Here is a 22,398-nt window from a genome sequence, read left to right as displayed (position 1 = left end):
TCTGTAATAACTTTTCTCTGTGGCTCTCGCAAAATGCTTGAGACCAAGTACTTTATAAAAAGAATGGTTTCTTTTTTTCTATTTTCTTATTTGAGTGGCACAGTTACAGAGAGGCAGAGAGAGAGAGAGAGAGAGAGAGAGAGAGAGAGAGAGAGAGATCAGTCTTCCATCCACTGGTACACTCCTCAGATGGCTGCAACATCCAGAGCTGTGCTAATCCAAATCCAGGAGCCTGGAGCTTCCTCCAGGTCCCTCACATGGGTGCAGAGGCCCAAGGACTTGGGTCATCTTCTACTGCTTTCCCAGGCCATAGCAGAGAGCTGGACGGGAAGTGGAGCAGCCAGGACTTGAACTGGCTCCCATATGGGTTGCCGGCACTGCAGGCGGAGGCTTTACCCACTACACCACAGTGCCAGCCCCGAAGAATGGTTTCTTTAGCTCATAGTTCTGGAGCCTGAAATGTCAAACAGCATTGCACTGGCTCTGGTGAGGGTTCCCTTGGCTAAATTACATCATGACAAACGGCATTGTAGCAGGGGATCACAAGATGAAATATGAAGCCAGAGAGTGGATAAGGGACAGTCTTGCTTGTCTAAAAGCCCTCTGATGACAACAAGTGTCTTGAAAGAACTATATTGGTTACTTCTAAGGACAGGACAACCCACTCACTTGGTTCCACTTATTAAAGGTTTTATGACGTTCCAATAGATTGTCACATTGAAGACTAAACCTCTAGCACAGGAACCCTTGGGGAAATAAACACATCTAAATCATGGCAAGCCCCTATTCCTTATGTGATCTGGTTTCTGGCCATGACTATTCTTCCTCTCATTCCCATCCTGTTGTTTTACAGCACAGGAGATGAGCACAGCCGAGGGAACTGGGGTCACTGGGACCAGGTGGCTGCGCTGCGCTGGGTCCAGAACAACATTGCCAACTTTGGAGGGAACCCAGGCTCTGTGACCATCTTTGGAGAGTCAGCAGGAGGTCAAAGTGTCTCTGTTCTTGTAAGTGTTCCTGGCAGCATCCCCCTCCTGGGCATGATGTGATTACTGATGGAGCCTCTTCAAGACCAGCAAGCCCATCCAAAGCAAACTTTGCTTACAAGATCTATAGTCAAGGCACACCATGCTCACTACACAGCATCAGATGATGGGGAGCTAAGTACCAAACTCTCCTTGGCCAACTGAAAGCTCAGCACACCCTTTCAGGCACTGGAGTTATGAGTCTCCACTTGAAGGCTGCAGCAGTGATGTTCCTCCACATCTAACTTGTTCTGCCAAGCGATTGAGAGCCTTCTCTCTCATTCCTAATCATTTAGACATTGAGACTCACCTCACTTCTGTTGGAAAGAAGAGTGGGCATAAATTATGAAAAACATGGGTCCAGGACAAGTGGTGGGCAGAAGATTATTGTTGGGCTGGAAGTCAGATCTATATGTTAAGGGGACTCAGCCACAAAGAGCAGGCAGGGGTCTTCCTCTGAAGTGGTCTGATGGCTTGTACACACCCAAGAGAGAACATAGCCAGTTCTGGGACTGGAAGATGAAGTGATCTGGAAGGCGAGAAGCAGATAAGAGAGATGGAATACAGGGCAGAGGGAAATGACGCAGGCCATGCGGGACACAGACACAGCCAGGGGGCGTGTGATATCTTGCTGGTGGGGCAAATGAGGCTGGGGAGATGCTGAGGGAAACAAGAAGGTGCTGGGAGCTGCAGGAGACCCTCTAAATGTCTCATACTCAAGATTGGGGTCAGTTCTATTACTGTGATTTTCAAACATGTGTTGGTTTCAGAGTTGCATACTCAGAGGGAAATACTTTTATATTTTTAGGGTGTAGGGAAAGAGACAATATGAGTAAACCCAAAGAAGAAAAAAGTCACCTACAATCCTACTGCCCAAGGAGAACCCCTGTGAATATTTGACACGCATTTTCCTAGTCTTTCTTCCATGACTGTTATCTATCTGTCCTCTATCAGCCTTTTTATCTATCATCTCTCTATCCATCTCTCTCTACTGATTTTGCATGTTAGCATTTATCTGTTTCCCCCTTCCTCTAACATCCATCTTCTTTATATAATATCTTCCCTAGATAATACATTATAACATAAATACTGCCACAAACATAAAACTCATGTATAATATTTCCTTTATGATTATATAGGATTTCATGGTAAGAATCCAAAAATACATTGATTAACTTAATGTCATAATATTGGAATCTTGGGTTATTTTCAATTTTTACCATTATAGACAACATGAATACTTTCAAGATGAATTCCTAGCATTGAATTCTTAGTATTTTAAGATGAATTCTTAGTCAGAATTTGTAACTAGGAATTCCCAAGTTGTCTTTTACGTACTTCCAATTGTCACAATGTGCAGGTACTACACACTCCTAGTGTGCAGAACTGACTCCAACTCTTAGTGTCTCTTGCTGTTTTCTCTGAATCCATCCTGCCAAGATTCTCTTGTGGAAGCTTGGCCCAAGGGAGCTAGGGAAACAGGCCAGGCCAGCTGAGGAGGTTTGGACCCCAGTGCCTTCAGGACAATGGGCCAACACAGGGCTGCAGGTAGAGGAAGCCTTGAAGAGCAAACATCACTCTGAATCTTCCCCTGAGTATGAACTCTCCCTTTCCCAGGTTTTATCTTCCCTGGCCAACAACCTCTTCCACCGGGCCATTTCTGAGAGTGGTGTGGCTCTCACTCCTTGTCTATTCAGGAAGGACATCAAGCCAGCTGCTAAGGTAGGTCTCACCCTGGACAGCTCCTGCCTTCTTTGCTCTGCTCTCCTACATCCTCAGGAATCTTTCTGAAATGAGAATGGCTGAGCAGGTAGGACAAGGAGACACCTCTCTCTACGTTCTAATTCTACAACAAAGCAAACTAGGCAAAAAGCGGGAAGTGGGAGTGATTTATTATCAAGGGTGAGCTGAGATTCATGTTCATGACTGGAACTGTCAGAGTGAGCTCCTCACAGTGAGCCAAGCTGCACAGTGGGCAGTGCCTGTGAGTAGTTCACAACTCCTCCAAGGCTCAGTCTCACTGGATGCACTTGCAGGCTGGGGGCCTGGAGAAGATCTTCACTGAGGGCCTGTGATGGGGGAATTCACTCACTGATTCATTCAGTCATTCAATGGTTGGTTTCGATAGGGCCACACATGCGATGACCTCATGAAATTCCACTCTATTGAATGAGATAGATTAATGACTACAAAGTCATGTAAATTATTAAATATTGTGGCTCCTGTTTACTAACTAAGTCCAATCTCATTCTAATCAATTCTCTTTCATTAAAAAGCCCTCCCTCTTCTGGGCTTACCCCTGGTCACATGGACACCCACTGGTAAGAGAAAAGACTTCTGAGACAATTTTCCCAAATCCTAGCCATTCCCTCCCTCCTGCTTATCAGTCCTGTGGTGAGGATGCTGTACTCACCACTCTACTAACACCAGCTATAATGCAGAGGTAGCCAGCTCCATGGCTCACTAGGCTAATCCTCCACCTGCGGTGCTGGCACCCCGAGTTCTAGTCCTGGCTGGGGAGCTGGATTCTGTCCTGGTTGCTCCTCTTCCAGTCCAACTATCTGCTGTGGTCCAGGAAGGCAGTGGAGGATGGCCCAAGTCCTTGGGCCCTGCACTGGCATGGGAGACCAGGAGAAGCACCTGGCTCCTGGCTTTGGATCGGTGCTGTGCAACAGCCGTAGCAGCAATTTGGGGGGTGAACCAACGGAAGGAAGACCTTTCTCTCTGCCTCTCTCTCTCTCACTGTCTAACTCTGCCTGTCCAAAAAAAAATATGCAGAGGTAATAGCAGAGTCAGATGTAACAACAGAATCTTAATTAAGGAGCATCTAGTCCAGGAGTTGGGAGAGGGCATTAGTAGAGTTTTGCTCTCAAAGTGACCAATGAGTCAGGATCAAAAGAGTGAGAGATATTCCATGTGGTGAGCCAAGAATATTCCAGGATTCCAGAGGGAAAAGCATATGCATACTTCCTGTGGCAGAAGGAAGTATCTTGCATGTAAGAGAGTGAGAGAAAGTTGATGAGGCCAGAGCAGAGGAAGCAAGGAGAAACTACAGTGAGCTGAGGGCGGAGTCATTGGCAGGAATCATGCTGAACAGGACCATGGAAAGGGTTTTGTCACCATCTGGAGAGTGGAAGGAAGCCAGAGGAATGGATGGTCACTGAACTGGCTCTGCTGAGGAGCAACTGTTAGAGCCAGAGCCACGGAGTATGTCAGTGGAGTTGTGAAATCTGGTGCTAGTGGAGGGTGAGTACAGCACCACAGGGACTGATAAGCAGGAGGGGAGGGAATGGCTAGGATTTGGGAAAATTGTCTCAGAAGTCTTTTCCCGTACCAGTGGGTGTCCATGTGACCAGGGATAAGCCAAGAAGAGGGAGTGCTTTTTAAGGAAAAAGAATTGATAAGGACAAGATTGGACTTTGTTAGTAAACAGAAACCAGAATTTGCAAACTTAAGGGGGTCCTGCACTTTCTCATTTCTTTCCCTCTGAGCATTGATTCTGGGTCACACCCTGGAACAGACTGCATGTTCACCATGACCCCGGCGCAATGGAGCCACATCCGGCCATCAACATCCTCCCCTCTGGTTGAACACTGGGATGCCTTAAGATGGCCAACATGTTGTTTTCTTAGTGCTCACACTGATATCACATTGTGTGCTTTCTTAAGTGCCTTTGTGTTAATAGTCTTGTCTAGGGTACTACAATTCTGCACTGCTCAGTATGCAGGTCACATGGTGCCCTAGATATTTCATCTTCTAGAATAAGTGCAATCATTATCCCCACCATTTTTTTATTTTTTAAAGATTTATTTATTTATTTGAAAATCAGAGTTACACAGAGAGGAGAGGCAGAGAGAGAGAGAGAGAGGTCTTCCATCCACTGGTTCACTATCCAATTGGCCGCAACAGCCGGAGCTGCGCTGATCTGAAGCCAGGAGCTAGGAGCTTCTTCCAGGTCTCCCATGCGAGTGCAGGGGCCCAAGGACTTGATCCATCTTCTACTGCTCTCCCAGGCCATTACAGAGAACTGGATCAGAAGTGGAGCAGCTGGGTCTCAAACTGGCACCCATTTGGGATGCCAGTGCTTCAAGACACGGCGTTAACCCACTGCATCACAGTGCCACCCCTCTCCCCCATTTATAGTTGAGAAATTAAGACACAAAGAAATGGAGTTGTCTGAAGCCTAATGGCTAGTAGAGTATACTCCTATACAGGGTTTGAAACCAAGGAGTGGAATTCCGGATTCCATCCTCTTCACCTCCAACCTGCACTGTTTCTGATTCAGCTTTGAGATTATCATGTCAATTTAACAGAGATTAGGTAATTGAGACATAGAGATTGTGTAATTGGCTCATGTCACAATGCAGATTCATAACAGAATCAAAACTCTGTGACCCCGAGCCCACACCTGCTGGTCTAGAGTATTTTCACTGCCTTCAGAAGTTGGACTTCGAATAGGATTACCTACTTGCTTATTAATGGATGGAAGGGACATCACACTTGAACTGTGCTCTCACCTCGATCTCTGTAGCAAATCGCTGTTGCAGCTGGTTGTAACACCACCACCTCGGCTGCCTTGGTTCACTGTCTGCGCCAGAAGACAGAGGGTGAGCTCTTGAATGCAACATGGAAAATGGTAGGCCTCCCCTCCCCATGTCCTTGGACTTAGGCTTCACTGTCTTCTTACTCTGGAAAAAGTACCTGGGACAGTGTCAGTGCCCAAATGTGAATAGAGAATTTCATTGTTTTTCTTTATCATTGTGAAATACTTCAAATGCCAAAAATTCCAAAAATAATAATATGAGGGAAAAGTACATAATAATTCTGCACCTTTTCAAGGTTAATATTTTTCCACTCTCATGTTCACATGTCTTGGTTAAAAATAAACATTCCATAGTCACCAAAGGAAACATCCTGAATTTTGTGTTTGGAGATATTAAGCGCAAAGATTTTCAGAAATGGGTTACAAATTATCTTTGTTGGTTTAGAAACTGCATAAATTATACCAAGTCGAGTAATAGCTCAGATGTCTAGAATTTCTGAGACTCTGCCTCAATTATCATTCTAGGATGCCCATCCATCCACTCATTCCTTTATCATCCATCCATCCCTCCACCCATCCACCCACCCATCCATTTTGTGATCCATCTATCCACTGATGAATCAACCCAATCCATTTATATCTTCTATCATTCTAATATCATTCCATCCACAATGTTTCATTAATCTATTTTCAATGTATAATCATACATGAATCATTTAGCCACAAAATATCTTCATCCATCATGCATTTGACCAAAAATAGTGATCCATCCATCACTTATCTTCTAGCTATCATCTATCTCTCCATGTATACATCTGATTGACTCACACTGCATGTATTTAAAAACCCCATCCATCCATCCCCCCATCCACCCCTCATCTGTTCATCCTAAGTGTCCAAAGCTAGGACACTTATAGCCAGCTAGGCTGCTTCCCAGGGAGGGTGGCATTTGAAGACTGATGGATATTCAGGAAGACAAATACCCAGAGAACACAGAGTCCAGAGCCAATGGGAACTGGTTCTTAGTGCAGGAAGGTCTGGCCAGGAGCTCAGAAGAAAACTGGGGTCCTGAGCAACTGAGAGTACTCCTGAGCCCCCAGGGCAGGCCCGCAGCTCTGGGCTCTGCCTGTATGACTATGGGTGGTGTCTAATGTAATGTAGGACATAGATTCTGGCTCATCAGCTCCGTCAGCTCCAACGAGGGGACTACAATTAATTCTAATGTCTAGAAAGATGCATCTATTTTCATTGTTCTACATGTGGCACAAGAGGACCAAGCTTATAGAGGACGGGAGACACAAACAGCAGATGACCTCTCCAGAGCCCCAGTGTCCCCGTGCTTGTTCCCAGGGACTGTCTTTCACTTGCTGGTGCCTGCCCCTCCCTTGTCCTTCCCCTCGACCTTTGCTCATGCCCAGTGGAGACTCACATCCTGCCAACCAGCCTGAGGGGCACTGCGAAGCGCCTGACTCTCAACTGTCCAGCCCACATGATCAGGTTCCCCCAGGAAACTCTCTCACCACATCCTCTCCAGCCTCTCTACCACACGCCTTTGTCTTCACAGAAGTTTTTCACTCTCGATTTACTTGGAGACCCCAGACAGGTAAGGATCTTTGATTTCTTTATCATAAGTTTCAAGTCTAAACACCTTCAAGCTCCAATTGACTTGAATGAAAGCTTCCCTACTGTGGAATCATTATCACTCCGTGTGAGCACCTTGCTGAGGTTCAGAGATGGGTAACTCAAGAGATGACTTGCCTGGGTAACAGCCAGGATGACCAGAAGCAAGACTGGAATTCACCCCTTGCCTGCTGGCTCCCAGGCAGAAACTGTACATCCTGAGGACTCAGTCTCTTGTTTATCTTTCCTAAGAAGTCCCTGTGGGAGGAGGCTGAGCTGGAGCCTCCCACTGTGAGGAGGCAGAGAACTGGATAAGTGGTTTCTTCAGGAGTTCTTGTTGAGGATGACAGGTCAGGAGGCACACGGTTGATGAGCTGTGCAGGGAGAGAGTAGAAAATCAGTCCTGAGGACCCCATGCTCCTCCCAGCGCCTAGGAAATTGCATGAGTATCCTTTCCATCTTGTCCCTCGTCCCAGTTGATTTCCAGGCTCTGGTGATGTCAGCTGTGCAGCACCTTACATCTTTCTTACAATGCTGATTTCCCTGATACCTCCCTAGAGATCAGAGCACTTCCCTTAAAAAGACTTGCAAGGATTAACCGAAATTCATTCACTCATCCAGCGAAGGTTAATCAGGCACTTACTATGTACCAGGATCTGATTTAGAAGTTGGGAAAATAGCAAAAAAAACAGGTAAGATTCTTGGAGATGTCCGTTCCAGCAGGGAGAGTACAAGAGAAACACAAATAAAATATGTGGTGTGTTTGATAATGGCCAGCATTAAGGAGGAGAAGAAAGTGGAAGTGGGACAGAGCTTGCCAGTGGTTTGGATTTAATCCATAGAGTCAAGGAATGAATGACTGAGAAGGTCACATTTGAGTCAAGCTGTAGGGGAAGGGGAGAAGCCAGGAAAACTGGAGGAAGACTATTCCAGGCAGAGGGAGGAGCAAGTGCAAAGGCCCTGTGGCACAAAGCCAAGATGCTAGGAATTGGAGTAATTAGTGGAGACGACAGACTTGAGGTTAAAGAGGTCATGGGAGGAGCAAGGTAGGAGGCGGTCATTTAAAGGATTTGGATTTCTACATAGAGCCAGATGGGAAGTCTGTAGGGGTTTTCAGCCAGGAGTGGATGATCTTAGAATTTCCAAGGTTCTTTCTGCCTACTCTGTGGAAACTGACCATGGGGAGTGAACAGAGCAGATGCGGAGACCATTGGGAGGCCCCTGTGCTGCACTTAGCCAGGCACAGTGCTGTTGGCTCAGACCAGGCTGTAGCCTTGATTGGAGAGCAGTTGTTGGAGTCTAGGCATTTTTGAATGAATTGCTGCTGGGGTTTGCTAATGGACAGAACATAAGGTGAGAGAGAGAGAGAGAGAGAGAGTGAGAGAGAGAGAGAGAGGTGCCCCGACTTCTCCAATCTAAGCAAGGCTATGTCAGTGGCCCAGTCAGGGCAGCCACTGCAAGCACTGAGTGGACAGTAGCCATTACTGTGGTTCTCCCTGTTGCTGAGGTCACTCTTCCCCCACTGGTGCTGCTACAGTCAGCCCTCACTGTCTTCCTCCCAGACTTTTACTGCGTTCCCTTCCTTCTCCTGTGCCCCATGTGGTGCCAGAGTTGCTCATTGAACACAGGTGAGAGCCTGTCACTCCTTTCTTAAAAGCCTGCCCTTTCTTGCCTCCATTACATTAGTCCTTCCCAGCATGTCTGAGTGTCTGCTGGGTGCCAGCCATAGAGCAGAAAACACACTCCACTCTCCGACTCTCTCTTGTCCCTGTCCCATGTTTAACCTTCAAGCCCAAGGTTCTTTGGAGTTTCTGGGACCACACTTGCACAGTGACACCTCTGCCCTTTGCTCACGTCACTTCCAGTGACTTGGAAAGTTCCACCTCTTTCTTCATCTGTTAATGCCCATCATTCCTCAGAGCTCACTACGCATGAGAAGCACCTGTTCCATGTGACCTGCACTGTGTCTGCCCTCCAGAGAAGTGCGTCTCTTGTCAGCTCCCATGGCTGTCCTTTAAGGCCTGCACAGCCTTTCTAAGGCAGCAGGAGTTGCCTCCAGATACCGTTCTCTACTGTCAGCCAGATTAGATTAGGATTTTTACATGTCCTCCTGGATCTAGTTCTCTTTCCAGGACTTCTGTGGGCAGCCAGAATGGACTCATTATTCATTGCTCTTTGCAGTACAGATATAAGTACAGGAAAACAAAGGGTCCCAAACACTGGAATTGTCCACTTCCATATGGTACGTAGGTATGGAAATGTGCTGATGAACCTTGGAGCTGGAGATGTGGGAATTAGGGATGGTGTCTGTGTGGGGCATCTGTCCTAACACTGCTAATGAGTGACATCTAACCCTTACTGAGTCCTTTCTGGGAGCTATGCTGAACGTTTACACGTGTTCAGTCATTTAATCTCCCCCACTACTGTATTAGTCTGTTTTTGTTACTGTAAGGAAATTCCTAGAGCTGGTAACGTAATGAAGAAAAGCAGGTTTTTAGCTCTCAGTGTTGGGCATTTAAGGTCATGGTGCTGTCATTAGCTCAGCTCTGGGGAGACCTGAGGTGGCACCACAATGGCAAGAGCACGTTCAGGAACAAGGGATCACACTGTTGACAGGAAGCCAGAGAGCAACTCTGACTGGGCCTTGCTGTTCTAACAGCTCCCTCTAGAGATGACTAACTCGGGGTCCAATGAGAACCATCTAGATCCCTTCCAAATTCAGCACCTAAGAACCTCCTGCTAGGCCCCACCTCTAAAAGAATCACCACCTCCCAACACCACCTCACTAAGGGTCAAGACTCCACCACATGGATCCTTGGAGGATGCACTCCAAACTGCATCTAAATCATAGCAGTTACCCATCCCATAGATGAGAAAACTGAGGCACAACCAGATAAAGTTACTTTTCCAAAGGAGGAGCTAGTGAGTAACAAAACCAGGCTTCATAGCTGGGTAGTCTGACTCCAAAATGCATGTTATTTACAACCACACTCTTACAAGTAAATATGAGCCACAGACACTACTCAGAACCAACTGCACAGATGGTGACATTTGATTGAAGCCGTATTCAATCTATGACCCAGGAAATAATGTTCTTCAAGGGGAAAACCTAAAATTAAGAATGATCCCTACGAGTCCATCTCTGATTCGTACTCATCGTATGCTCTCGGATAGGGAATCAAGTCTCAGGATAGGCACCTTGGATGATGCGGAGCTTGGACTTCCTGAAAACAAGCCATCTATCAGTAGGAGCTCCTGGTTAAACAGAGAAAATACAGTTGGCCCTCGTTCACTATGGATTCTGTACTTGTGAATTACTTGTTCAGATGTATTTGTTGTCCTGAAAGAGACACTTGTAGCAATGCGGAAGTCACAGGCTTGAGCAGGGCGGACGTTTGAGCCACGTGATGTGCCGTTCCCTTCTGAGGTCACATGAGGTGATGTTCTATCTTCCTTTACCTTCCATGCTGAGTGTCTTCTCTGTGATCTATGCAATGCCAAGTTTCTGCATCCTTTGATCCAAGTTTTTTAAAATGATTTCCCTGTTTAGCGTGGCTCCTAAGTGTTGTACTGAAGTGCTGAAGTGCTATCTGGTGTTCCGAAGCTTAGGAAGGCAGTGATGCACCTCATAGCGAAAATGCATGCCTTACGTACCCAGGATTCAGGCCTGAGTCACAGCGTGTCAGCTGTGAGTGCAGTGTCAGGGGGCCGACAGTGCAAGGCATCCAAAAAAGGAAAAGGAACCTCAACATGCATATGAGGCCTTTCTGGAAACTGCTGAAGCATCTCCTGTTTGTAAAGGATGAGAAAACAGCCAAAGTTATGGATTCATGAGATGGTGGGGAACATGTAGAAGCCTAGTGGGCAGTATCATTGTGAGACCGAACACCAAAGAAATGCGCAAGCACATTGCCCAGTCCTGGAAGTGGTAAGTCCTTGCCGCCTGGTGCTGGAAACTCTATCAGAAGTCTCCATTAAATACAGTCTTTAAAGTTAGGCCCATACATAAGATGTGAGACGAGGCTCTCAGTAACCTAAGGCTGGATTTTCCCTGGGAGCAATAACTCAGTGTTCACTGCTGCAGTGTCCCTAGCACTGCTGTGGAGCAGAACTACCGGAGATAATGAGAATCAGTGATAGCTAAGAAGGGAGATAGGTAGACTTCAAATTGATGTAAGTTTATATGGCTCTGTTCATATATTATACCGGGCGGGTTGAGCACCCCAATCCCTAATACAAAATCTAAAATGTTCAAAATGTGAAAACTTTGAACACTGACCTGATGTCAACAAGTGAAAAATTCCACATCTGAGCTCATATGATAGGTTGAAATCAAAACAAAAGTGCACTAAAAATATATATATAAAATTAACTAGGGCTATGTGGATGAAGTGTGCATAAAACCTAAGTGAATTTTGTGTTCCTTCTCCAAGATATTTCATTATTTATGTATGTGCAAATATTCCAAAATTTAAAAAATGCCAAATCAAGAACTCTTCTGGTCCCACATAATTTAAAGAATGTTCATCTTGTATATATAAAGTTTGGTGAAGGTTTGCACCCCACCACCACCCCTGTTACCTTACCCCTGCACACCATGGTTTAAGTTCTGCCTCCTGGGGCCATACAGATTAGCCCCCCTTTACTTGTAACTCTAAGCTTTCAAGAACACTGTCCATAGCCACATAGGTCTATGCTGCTAGCCTTGCCCTCAGATAGCAGAGTGGACAGTGTGGGTGTTACGCGGGGAAGGGCTCCACAGACATAATGCCCTTTCTGCCCTAGAGCTACCCGTTCCTGACCACTGTGGTTGATGGGGTGCTGCTGCCCAAGGCACCCGAGGAGATTCTGGCAGAGAAGAGATTCAACAGGGTCCCCTACATCGTGGGAATCAACAAGCAAGAGTTTGGCTGGTTTATTCCAACGGTGAGAATGTGCAGATCTTTTAGACAGACCTGCCCATGCACTCTCCAACCTCTGTTCCCAAGAGCTCTTCCTTTACCGGGTCCATTTGAGTCCACGGCAGCTGTTGCTGTTGGCAAGAGTTGACATTGCCATAGAAGCTTTCTCTGGGATGGCTGGATAGTCACACTGGGTGGTTTAGCCCTAGAAACACTTCTCACCAGCACTCTTATCATTTTTCATTAAAGATCTGAAACAGCAAGGCTTGGAAGCCCTAGGAGAGATATGACTTTTCACCCAGAAAAACCAAGAATGCCTAGAAATGCAGAGGAACTCTGAGAGTCCAGGAGAGGAAAGCCTGTGGCCCAGAGGTTTCTCACATGGGCTGCTACACATGTGTACCCATGAAACGGCACATGTGTTCCCTCTTGGTCACCTCAGTGGAAAGACTCAGAGAAAGTTGCTTCTTCTTGAGTTTAAATTGACTTCTAGAGGTGATGAGTGGCTTTTGGGCCAATGATAAGCAGAGCTGGACCCTAGTTGAAGCTGGACTGGTTTGATTGAGTGCTACAATTGCAATTGGGAAAAGATGAGGCATGAGCTGAACTCCAATTCTAGAACCAAAAAGCTGGAGGTTTTCCAAAGCAGGGGGTGTGCAAAGGGAAGGCCACGATAGTGAGTACTGAGGGGGTAGTCCATGTGGTTAGACCATCTGAATTTGTGTGTTCATGAATATCTTCAGGAGAAACAAGATTCTCTTACATGGAAGACAGAAAGCACTGGGATAAGGTGAATTGAGGACCCCGTTGAGTTAGGCATTCATCCTTTCACAAACACTGTGAAGAACATGAGCAGTTATCTCCATGAGTGTTCCCACTTCCAAGAGTTTTCGAAAAACTTAAATGAGAATCTGCTCTCAATTCCTGCAGGAAACAGTTTGGGTAGTAGATGTACGTCTCATAGGTCAGACAAAGGGTTTACAATGGTAAACTTTATAAAGTAAGTACAGTAAGAGAGGGTGCAGGGGCATATCTCCTATCACTGGGTATGGCTGGAGAAAACAATAGATTTTCCTGGCAGCACTGAGTTTTCTCGGGCAGCCATGTTACGGGAGGCTAAGTTCATCCTAGGACCATGGCCTTTAGCTTCTTAAAGCTGAAGTTGGGTCAAGTCTCTGAGTGTAGAGGTTTGGACAGAGCCACTGTGTGCCATGAGTTCTCATTTCAGAAGGATGCCCAAAGGATTGAAGCCATAACAGTAGGATTTGGGGTTTTCTCATCATCTGAGATAGGTGGAGGTATGGTCTGTGCCCTCTATCCAAGAGCCCTCAACATCAATACTGGCTTCTCCTCCACTTTCCCTCTGTGGCTGGCTGCTCATTCTGGGGATTCTTGTTGGATAAATATACAAGTATATATTTATATAGCAAAGGTCTCACTAGCTTCTGCTGGGCATTTTCAATCCTCTGTACTCCATGAGTTTCTGGATACATAAGGTATTTGATTCCTTGGTTCTGTCCAATTCATCAAAGTCACACATCCATCAAGGTCTGACAAAGAGGATCTTCCATCTGCATTGGCTTAGTTGGTTAGTCAGTGTGATTTTTCCTGTTAATTTCTGATGATTCACAAACACTTAACCCCTCCCTTTAACAGATGATGGGATATCCACTCTCTGAAGGCAAGCTGGACCAGAAGACAGCCACAGAACTCTTGTGGAAGTCCTATCCCATTGTTGTAAGAGTCTAGGGAATTATAAGAATTGGTGGGGACCCAACAAATGGTAGGAGGTTGCCCCAAATCACAGACTAATTAAATGGCATGAGAAAGACTGGATCTGGGGTTTTGCCCCATTTTTCTGCTTCTTCCACTTTACCAACCCAGGGGGGAGTTGCAGAGGGTTCAAGAGGTTTGCCACTGACTCAGGTATTCCTCACCAGCTGGGGCAACCTCCTTACTCACCAGGGGAAGGGGGTCACTTTCTTGGTCCATTTCAGAACATCTCTATGGAACTGACTGCTGTTGCCACTGAGAAGTATTTGGGAGAGACGAAATGCAATGCCCGAAAGTTAGACAAGTTCCTGGAATTGGTTGCAGATGTACTATTTGGTGTTCCATCTGTGATTGTAGCTCGTTACCACAGAGGTGAGTCCCAGGGGTTGGATAGGGGAGAGACACTGACCCTACTGGCTTCTAATTTTCCATCTGCTGGTTCACTCTCCAAATGACTCCAAGGCAGAATTGAGCCAGGCCAAAGCCAGGAGCCAAGAATCAGGAACTCCATATCGGTCTCCCACGTGGATGCTTGGAGGCCCAAGCATTTGGACCACCTTCCACTGCTTTCCCAAAGCATTAGCAGGGAGCTGGATCAGAAGTGGATCTACTGGGACTCAAACCAGCGCACACATGGGATGCCGATGTTGCTGGCGGTGGCTTAATCTGATGAGCCACAACACCAAACCTTAACAGGAGCATTGACTCACAGGATTGATTCCCAGGATAAGACTCTGCAAGCTGGGGACCCTGGGATCACAATGGCATGGCTCAGTCCCAGCATGGAGGCCTCACAGCCAAGGAAACCAATGGCACAGCTCCAAGTCTGAGACTGAAACATTGAAACCCCGGGGGCCCCTGCTGTGGATCTGAATTCAAATGGCAGAGAATCCGGGGTCCTGAGGCCCAAGGACAGGAGAAGAGTGTCCCTGCTCCAGGAGAGAAAGAACATCGCCTGTCCCAGCTGGGTGAATGCCTCCTGCCCATGTTGGCAGTCAGTCTTGTACCTCTTAGTCCCCTGACTCCCATGCCAATTTCCTTTGGAAATGTCCTCCCAGACAATGCAAAGAGAAGGCGTTGCCAGTTCTTAGGAATTCCATAATCTAGTCAAGTTGACCCATCACAGCTGGCTGAAACCTAGTTTGCTAAAGTTAACGGGAGTAGGGGAGGAGTGGGGGCCAATCCTGGGACCCAGAGTTTCTCCAGAACCAGGAAGGCCCAGAGGAGGGGCACTGAGGGTGGTGCCAGGATGGGGAGGAGCCAGTGTCTGTGGCCGGGTTTGCTCTGTGGTTTCCAGAACACAAGCTTCCACCACTCTTTGGCATTTGTCTCACTGTTTTTGATAAAAAGAACTTTTCTCAAAGAAAATTAATACATTACAATTGCAGAAAGCTTTGAAAATACAGGAAATATAAAGAAGAAGCTGCATGTCGCTCATAATGTTCACTGAGGCATCCACAATCTACTTTTTTGTCTATATTTCCAGCTAATAAATGTTCATACCTCACATATAGTTTAAAAATAAATTTTATATTATGTGTTTGTTTAGAGATAGTTTATTAAGGATATTTCTTAAAGCCCATTAAGAACATCCATTGGGGCAGTCATTGTAGCTCAGTGAATTAAACCAATGCCTGTGGTGCTGGCATCCCCCATCAGAGTGCCAGTTCCTGTCCCAGCTTCTCTGTTTTTGACCTAACTTCCTGCCAATGTGCCTGGGAGAGCAATGGATGATTTCCCAAGTGCTGGGCCCTGTCACCTACATGGCAGATCCAGATGGAGTTCCTGGCTCCTGGCTTTATTCTGTCTCAGCCTGGTTATTGTGACCTTTTGGGAAATGAACCAGCAGCTAGAAGTGCCTGTCTCTCTCTCTCTCTCTCTCTCTCTCTCTCTCTCTCTCTCTTCTCTCTCTCTCTCTTTCTCTCTCTCATGTATCTCTGCATCTATCTCTATCTCATCTTTCTTTCTCTCTCTGAATCTCTGCCTTTCAAATAAATAAACCTTTAAAAACATCCATTATCCCATGGAATGGGTACATTAATTCTTACCAGTCCTACCCTCGTGGATATTTAGACTGATTGCTCAGAGTCTGCTTATAGTCTGATGCTACAAATAACATTACTCTCACTTTGTGTACATAAATCATTAACCACATCTCTTTAAATTTTCTTAACATTGCTTATTGGTTTTCAGAAGAGAAGTTACTTGATTAGAACCTAAGAACATTTCAAGGCAAGTTGATACACATTGCAGAATTGCTATACAGATTATGAGTATAATTCCTTAACTGAACTTCTCACTTGGGATACTTAGATAAAAAATAAAAATAAAGCACACCACTTTACATGTTAATTTGCAGATATTTGATTACTAGTTCAATCCTTGTCTCTGCTTCTCTAGCTCCAGATTATTATGACAAAATTTGTGCCCTATGATCCACTTAAGGGTTGTTTTAGGATTGCAGGGATTTTATAAATTTAATATTTTAGGCAAAAAAAAATTACAAATAAAATTTTTGGGCAGAATTCTGTCTAAAATAAATTCTCACATTCACAAAAGATCTTTCTTTATTCTTAGGTTCTGAGTCCTTTCTGAAATCATTAAATGGTAGAGGCAAGGTTAAACCCTCCTGTCAGCAAGTTCTGCTTGATTGTAACCAGCTGTGTACCAAGGTGGTTGTTCCTTGGAAAGATCACTTGTTCCATACAGCAGTTCTTGCTAACTGGGGCACAGTGGTGGAGGCTGAGGGGGTGACTGTAAAGTTATTCCACATCTTCATGTTGATTTATACCTGTTGCTATTATCTCACCCACTTGTGCTCGAATATTTACTGATAGGAAGACATGGTTAGAGTATGTTACAAAATAACATATACACCACTATCCCCTTGTACATACATAATAGGAATATGTACTAAAACATCCAGGTGGTGTTCTCTGCATGGTGGAATTATAAATGAGCCTGTTCTTTTCTGTTGTCACATTTCTGAGTTCATTAATGTCCCCCAGGGGGGAACATAAAATTCCCCACCAGCCTGAATGAGGCTGATCCTTCTCTCCTAGGGGCTCTCCTGTGTGGGCAGCATGAGCAACGCAGAGCTCTGAGCTCCTCAGCTTGGGTGGTCCATGAGATGTGCCTGGAGCAGGGACTGGCAGCTCTGATGATCCAAACAGGGCAACTGACATAAGTGGATGTGGACAGAGGGATTGGGTGGTAAGAGAGGGAAGCAGAGAATAAGAGGAGAGGGGTCAGGAGAGAGACAGTGCAGCTTCTCTGGCCCCTTCTCTTTTCTGCCACCCACACATCACCTTATCCCAGAACATTCCCTGGGCCCAGCAGAAAGCAGCTCTGTGAGGTGACAGAAGTAGGAAGAGTCCAGTCTGTGGCTCCCGAAGTACAGGAGACAGGTTGTTCCCCTCTGCCTAGATCTGCATTTACAGATCTTAGTGTTCAGATCAGCAGTGAGCATTGCTTCGCTCCTTTCTGAATGCATGAGAAAAATACTGAAAAGTCTCAGCGGCAGCCCCAGAGAAGGCACCAGTGAGGTTGTAGATATTCTCAAAATGCATGAACACCAGTTTATCAATGAAACACACCCGGCATAACCTGGATGAATGTAGAGTTTCAGGTTTATGTATTCATCCTGAGTGAGAGGGGTTTATGAGAACTCACACAGTGTCCCTTTAATGATATTTATTTAAAGGATAAAACCAGGATCTCAACATTCATTCTTTCAATATTCATTCATTCAATGAATTCGGGTTCAAATCCCAGTTTCTGCTCAACCAGCTGGGCAGTCCAAGTGTTTCCCTGACCTTCAGTTTCTGTACTATGCTAATAACCAAGGACTTACTGTAGGGCCACACTTTGATGTGGCTGCACTGTTTATAATCCAAAGTTTCCTGAAAGCTAGAGACCTGGATACCATCCAGGTGTGTGTCTGCCAACATGAACTGTGTCTTCCAGATGCCGGAGCCCCCACCTACATGTATGAGTTTCAGTACCGCCCCAGCTTCTCATCGGACATGAAGCCCAAGACAGTGATAGCAGACCATGGCGATGAGGTTTACTCTGTCTTTGGGTTTCCCTTTTTAAAAGGTAACAGCTCTTTGCTCGCTATGAGTATGGAGTTAGGAAAGCTGGGTCCCAGGCTTGGTTTGGGGCCTTGGGCAAGTCTCTCCGTCTTCCCTGGTCTAACATGAAGAAGCCATCCTCACCCTCAGAATCCTGCTGCCACACCAATATGACAGGAGGTGGCTCTCCTGTGGGTCCCTGCTGCACAGTGAAAACATGTTCACTTGACTTCCAACTCCCAAGAGTATCAGAATGTGAGTGTGAGTGAGAGATGGTGAGAACTGGGGTTAATTTTGCATTCTGTCCAATGTGTATTCGTTGGTCTTTATTTCTGTGTATTATCCATCCATTCATCCATTCATTCATTCTCCCAATATCTGGCCCAAATTCCAGTCTGACCTCAATCAGCTTTACTATCTCTGAGCTTCTTTCTAACTACATATCATCTACATACCTGTCATCTAATCATCTAACTGGCATCTGTCTATCTAGCATCTAAGCATACCTAGCATCTTTCTACCTAGGATCTATCTACTTCTATCTCAAGTTCATATGTTCATCTAGAATATATTTAATCATAAAATATCTCAAAGAAAGGTTTTTACAGATGCCTTTCATATCTTAACTCTCAGCAATTGTCCATCACCTGCAACCTACCATACAGCTGCTTGTGGTACACAAGGTGCTTGGGCATCACCCAACAGGGAGATTATTTAGGGTGGTTGCAACTCTGCCATTTTTCAGACTGTGAAAACATGAGTGGGTAAGATATATACACTTTATACAAAATACACATTGACTGGGACAAAAGCCCCAAGAAGGAGCATCCCATAAGGATGAGTTGCTGGAGAACAGGGGTGGGGAACGACCAGCCTGTGCGCTCTATAATCTGAGAAAATCATTAGGTCTGGCTCTGCCAAGCAACCACAGGAAGAACTAGGAATTCAATAAATCTCTAGCAGGCTAGCTTGCAAGTTGATAATTGTGTTGTCCCACAAATGATGTTAAAACTATCCAAATGGCACTGGGCAGACAGAAGTTTCCCCACCCTTGCTGAGGAAGAAACACTAGGGTATGACATTGCCACCCTGGGGGTAAGTTGGGCAGGTGGGCACAGAACACTGAGGGAGATAGTTTGGCTACATGCTCATTGATGAGTGCTCAGACAGTGATTCTCAAAGTTCAGACCTATAAATGAAGATCTTGCTAAAATACAGGTGTTTGCTCACTAGGAGTGGAATAAGGGCTAAGAGTATATTTTTAACAAGCTCCCAAGTGGTGTGGATGCTGCTGGCTCATGGACTACATGTTCAATAGCAAAGACTTGTCTTTGATGTCCCCAGGGGGTGCTTCAGAAGAGGAGACCCAACTCAGCCAAATGGTGATGAAATTCTGGGCCAACTTTGCTCGGAATGGGTGAGGCTGGTGACCAAGATGGAGCAGGATGGGAGGGTTGGAAGCTCATACCTGTTGAGAGGGGTAGTGTCTAAGGTTTGGGTGATCAGATTCCTGACTCTGTTACAAGGGAATAACTCCAAAACGATAGGCATTCCACGATGGTGATCTCCTCATGTCTCGTAGATGTGAGAGTGAGGGGCCCCCTGAATGCCTCAGAGGGATTTTAGCACTGCAGAGCAGCTTTGAGAAATTTCTATTTTATTCTGTTCCCAGGAACCCCAATGGGGAGGGGCTGCCCCATTGGCCAGAATATGACCAGAAGGAAGGGTATCTGAAGATTGGTGCTATCACACATGCAGCCCAGAAGCTGAAAGACAAGGAAGTGACTTTCTGGACAGAACTACTGACCAAGCGGGTGTTGGAGAAGTCACCCTAGACAGAACACATGGAGTGGGAAGTGGAAGACCCAGTCAGCATCAAGATTCTAAAAAAACAAGCCATTCGGCCGGCGCCGTGGCTCACTAGGCTAATCCTCCGCCTTGCTGCGCCAGCACACCGGGTTCTAGTCCCGGTTGGGGCGCCGGATTCTGTCCCGGTCGCCCCTCTTCCAGGCCAGCTCTCTGCTGTGGCCAGGGAGTGCAGTGGAGGATGGCCCAAGTCCTTGGGCCCTGCACCCCATGGGAGACCAGGAGAAGCACCTGGCTCCTGCCTTTGGATCAGCGCGGTGCGCCGGCTGCCCCACGCCGGCCGCGGAGGCCATTGGAGGGTGAACCAACAGCAAAGGAAGACCTTTCTCTCTGTATCTTTCTCTCATTGTCCACTCTGCCTGTCAAAAAAATAAAATAAAATAAAAAAATAAAATAAAATAAAAATAAAAAAACCAGCCATTCTCATGATACTAAAGGAGCCAGGAATGGAGTTCTCTGCAGGCATTTGCAGGTCGAAGAGGCATCTGATTGTGGAGGCTGGAGATTGTTCTGGTGAAGAGAGGCAGAGGCCAGGGGAAGAAGTGTACTTGTGACATCAGTGGGGTGAATGAATGCTCTTGAGGGACCACATCAGTGTCTTTATCTTGAACCTCTGGAGGTTGGTCCATCATCCAAGAGAGTGAGGGGTAAATAGAGAGCCACCATCAATAGGAAAGTGGCTACATTTTTGTTGACGTGTTTGCTGGACTACCAGCATCCAGGAGGCAGGGCCCTTGAGGTATTAGGTAGACTTGGATATAAACCTGTAAATGCTGGACCACCAAAAATTTACAATAGGCAAAGGGCATTCTGCTCCTGTCTTCCAGAGTTACATGTATGAATCATCAGTGTGGAGTGCTTCTGTAAAGGAATGGGGCTGGTGACTGACAAACTATTCCGATGCTGCCGATGCCCACGTCCCATATTGGAGTGCCTGGGGTTCAAGTCCTAGCTGCTTGTTTCCAATCCTGCTTCCCGAGGATGGGCTACCAAGGAAGGGATGGTTCACACACGTGGGTCCCTGCCACCCTTGCTGTAAACACGGCGGGCCTTGTGGGCTTCTATGCCACGCCCAGCTCTGTGGGCACTCGGGGACTGACCCAGCTGATGAAGATCTCTCTCCATCTGTCCTCTCCTATCTCTCACTGCCTCTGCCTTTCAAATAAAAGAACCAAAACATCATGAAGGGAGAGGGGGACACCAGCATGTTTGCTGTCCATTGTGTTTTTTCTTTGAACAAATGTTTACTCAAGTCCTTTACCCATACAAAAATTTTGACTACAATTTTGTGCTTGAAAGGCAGAGACAGACAGACAGACAGAAACACACACACACGCAGAGTGGGTGGGGAGGGAGATCATCCCACGGTCACCATTTTTCCAGGTATTTTGTTTTGGACACAGGTGTTTTTTCTTGTCTACTGTTTTCTTTGCCCTGAGACAGGAGCTCGGCTGTTTAGGAAGCTGCACAAGTGAAATGGCCCCAAGGTTCAGCATGGAAGACCTGGGTCCTCAGGAGGGTGCTGCTGTATGTTTGTTTTCTGATAGCTCTCACTGCCACACTGGAAGGAGCAGGACGTGCCTCAACAAACTTACTGTGTCCCTGAGTGTGGCAGGGAGAGGAGGGGCCAGCGTTGTGGTGTAGTGTGTAAGGCCACTGCCTGCGATCCTGGTATCCCAAATGTTTATCTGTGTCTGGCTGCTCCACTTCTGATCCAGCTCCCTGTGATGACCTGGGATAGCAATGGAAGAGGCCCAAGTGCTTGCACTCCTGCCACCCACACAGGAGACCTGATGAAACTCCTGGCTCCTGGCTTTGCCCTGGCCCAGTCCTATGTGTTGTGGCCATTTGGGTAGTAACCAAAGTATGGAAGTTCTGTCGGTCTCTCTCACCGTCTATGCCTCTCCCTCTCTCTGTGTAACTTTGCCTTAAAAACAAAAACCAAAAAGTTAGTGAGAGTAGCCAGTCCCTCTGTCAAATTTGACTATCATACCTTTGCACTCTGGCTTTGGGGAAAGAGTGCCATCGATGGATCCCCGATTAAAGATTCTCTCACAGCCTGTGAAAGGCAGCCCAACCCCCAGCTGTAGTCCCACAGTTGATGTGGGCAGGAAGATTTTTGGTTTATGTTTTTAAAGATATATGTATTTGTTTGAAATGCAGAGTTAGAGAGAGGCACAGAGAGAAAGAGAAAGAGAAAGAAAGAGCGAAGTTTTCCATCTGCTGGTTCACTCTCCAGATGGCCCCAATACCTGGAATTGTGCAGATCGGGGCTAGGAGCCAGAGCTTCTTCCTGGTCTCCCACAGGTTGCAGGGGCCTAAGGACTTGTTCCATCTTGTACTGCTTTCCCAGGACACAGCAGAGAGCTGGATGGGAAGTTGAATAGCTGGGATTCGAACTGGGGTCCATTAGGGATGCAGGCAGTGTAGCGGTGGCTCCAGCCCCAGTGAGAGGTTTGAACGTCCATCCAACCCTCCCATCAGAGCAGCTACTTCCAGGTGATTGAATGAGAAGTGGAACCATTGAACCCCATGGCCATGAGACTCCTGCATCAGCTCTTTGGTTATGAAAGAGATTCCTTGATGAAGGAATTGTT

The 22,398-nt window shown here is 46.3% G+C and overlaps 1 protein-coding gene across 2 annotated transcripts in view; it reads left to right on the top strand.

Annotated features, from left to right (window-relative positions):
- The window catches only part of LOC100355283 (liver carboxylesterase 1), a 34,232-nt gene extending 14,049 nt beyond the window's left edge, over window positions 1-20,183 (top strand). The window contains exons 5-15 of one of the 2 annotated variants that reach the window (XM_070061932.1): window positions 854-1,007; window positions 2,643-2,747; window positions 5,557-5,661; window positions 7,133-7,171; window positions 11,974-12,114; window positions 13,746-13,826; window positions 14,087-14,234; window positions 17,829-17,960; window positions 18,086-18,190; window positions 19,280-19,352; window positions 19,608-20,183. In XM_070061932.1, coding sequence (XP_069918033.1) covers window positions 854-1,007; window positions 2,643-2,747; window positions 5,557-5,661; window positions 7,133-7,171; window positions 11,974-12,114; window positions 13,746-13,826; window positions 14,087-14,234; window positions 17,829-17,960; window positions 18,086-18,190; window positions 19,280-19,352; window positions 19,608-19,770 — 1,246 coding nt within the window. In that variant the 3' untranslated portion in view covers window positions 19,771-20,183. The remainder of the gene's footprint in view (window positions 1-853; window positions 1,008-2,642; window positions 2,748-5,556; window positions 5,662-7,132; window positions 7,172-11,973; window positions 12,115-13,745; window positions 13,827-14,086; window positions 14,235-17,828; window positions 17,961-18,085; window positions 18,191-19,279; window positions 19,353-19,607) is intronic. The other variant, XM_070061933.1, reaches the window with a different exon arrangement.
- The last annotated feature ends 2,215 nt before the right edge of the window (window positions 20,184-22,398 follow it).

Source organism: Oryctolagus cuniculus, chromosome 18 (assembly GCF_964237555.1).
Source record: "Oryctolagus cuniculus chromosome 18, mOryCun1.1, whole genome shotgun sequence".
NCBI lineage: Eukaryota > Metazoa > Chordata > Mammalia > Lagomorpha > Leporidae > Oryctolagus > Oryctolagus cuniculus.
The sequence above is the reverse complement of the archived record's forward strand: the minus strand, read 5'-3'. Positions and strand labels throughout refer to the sequence as shown.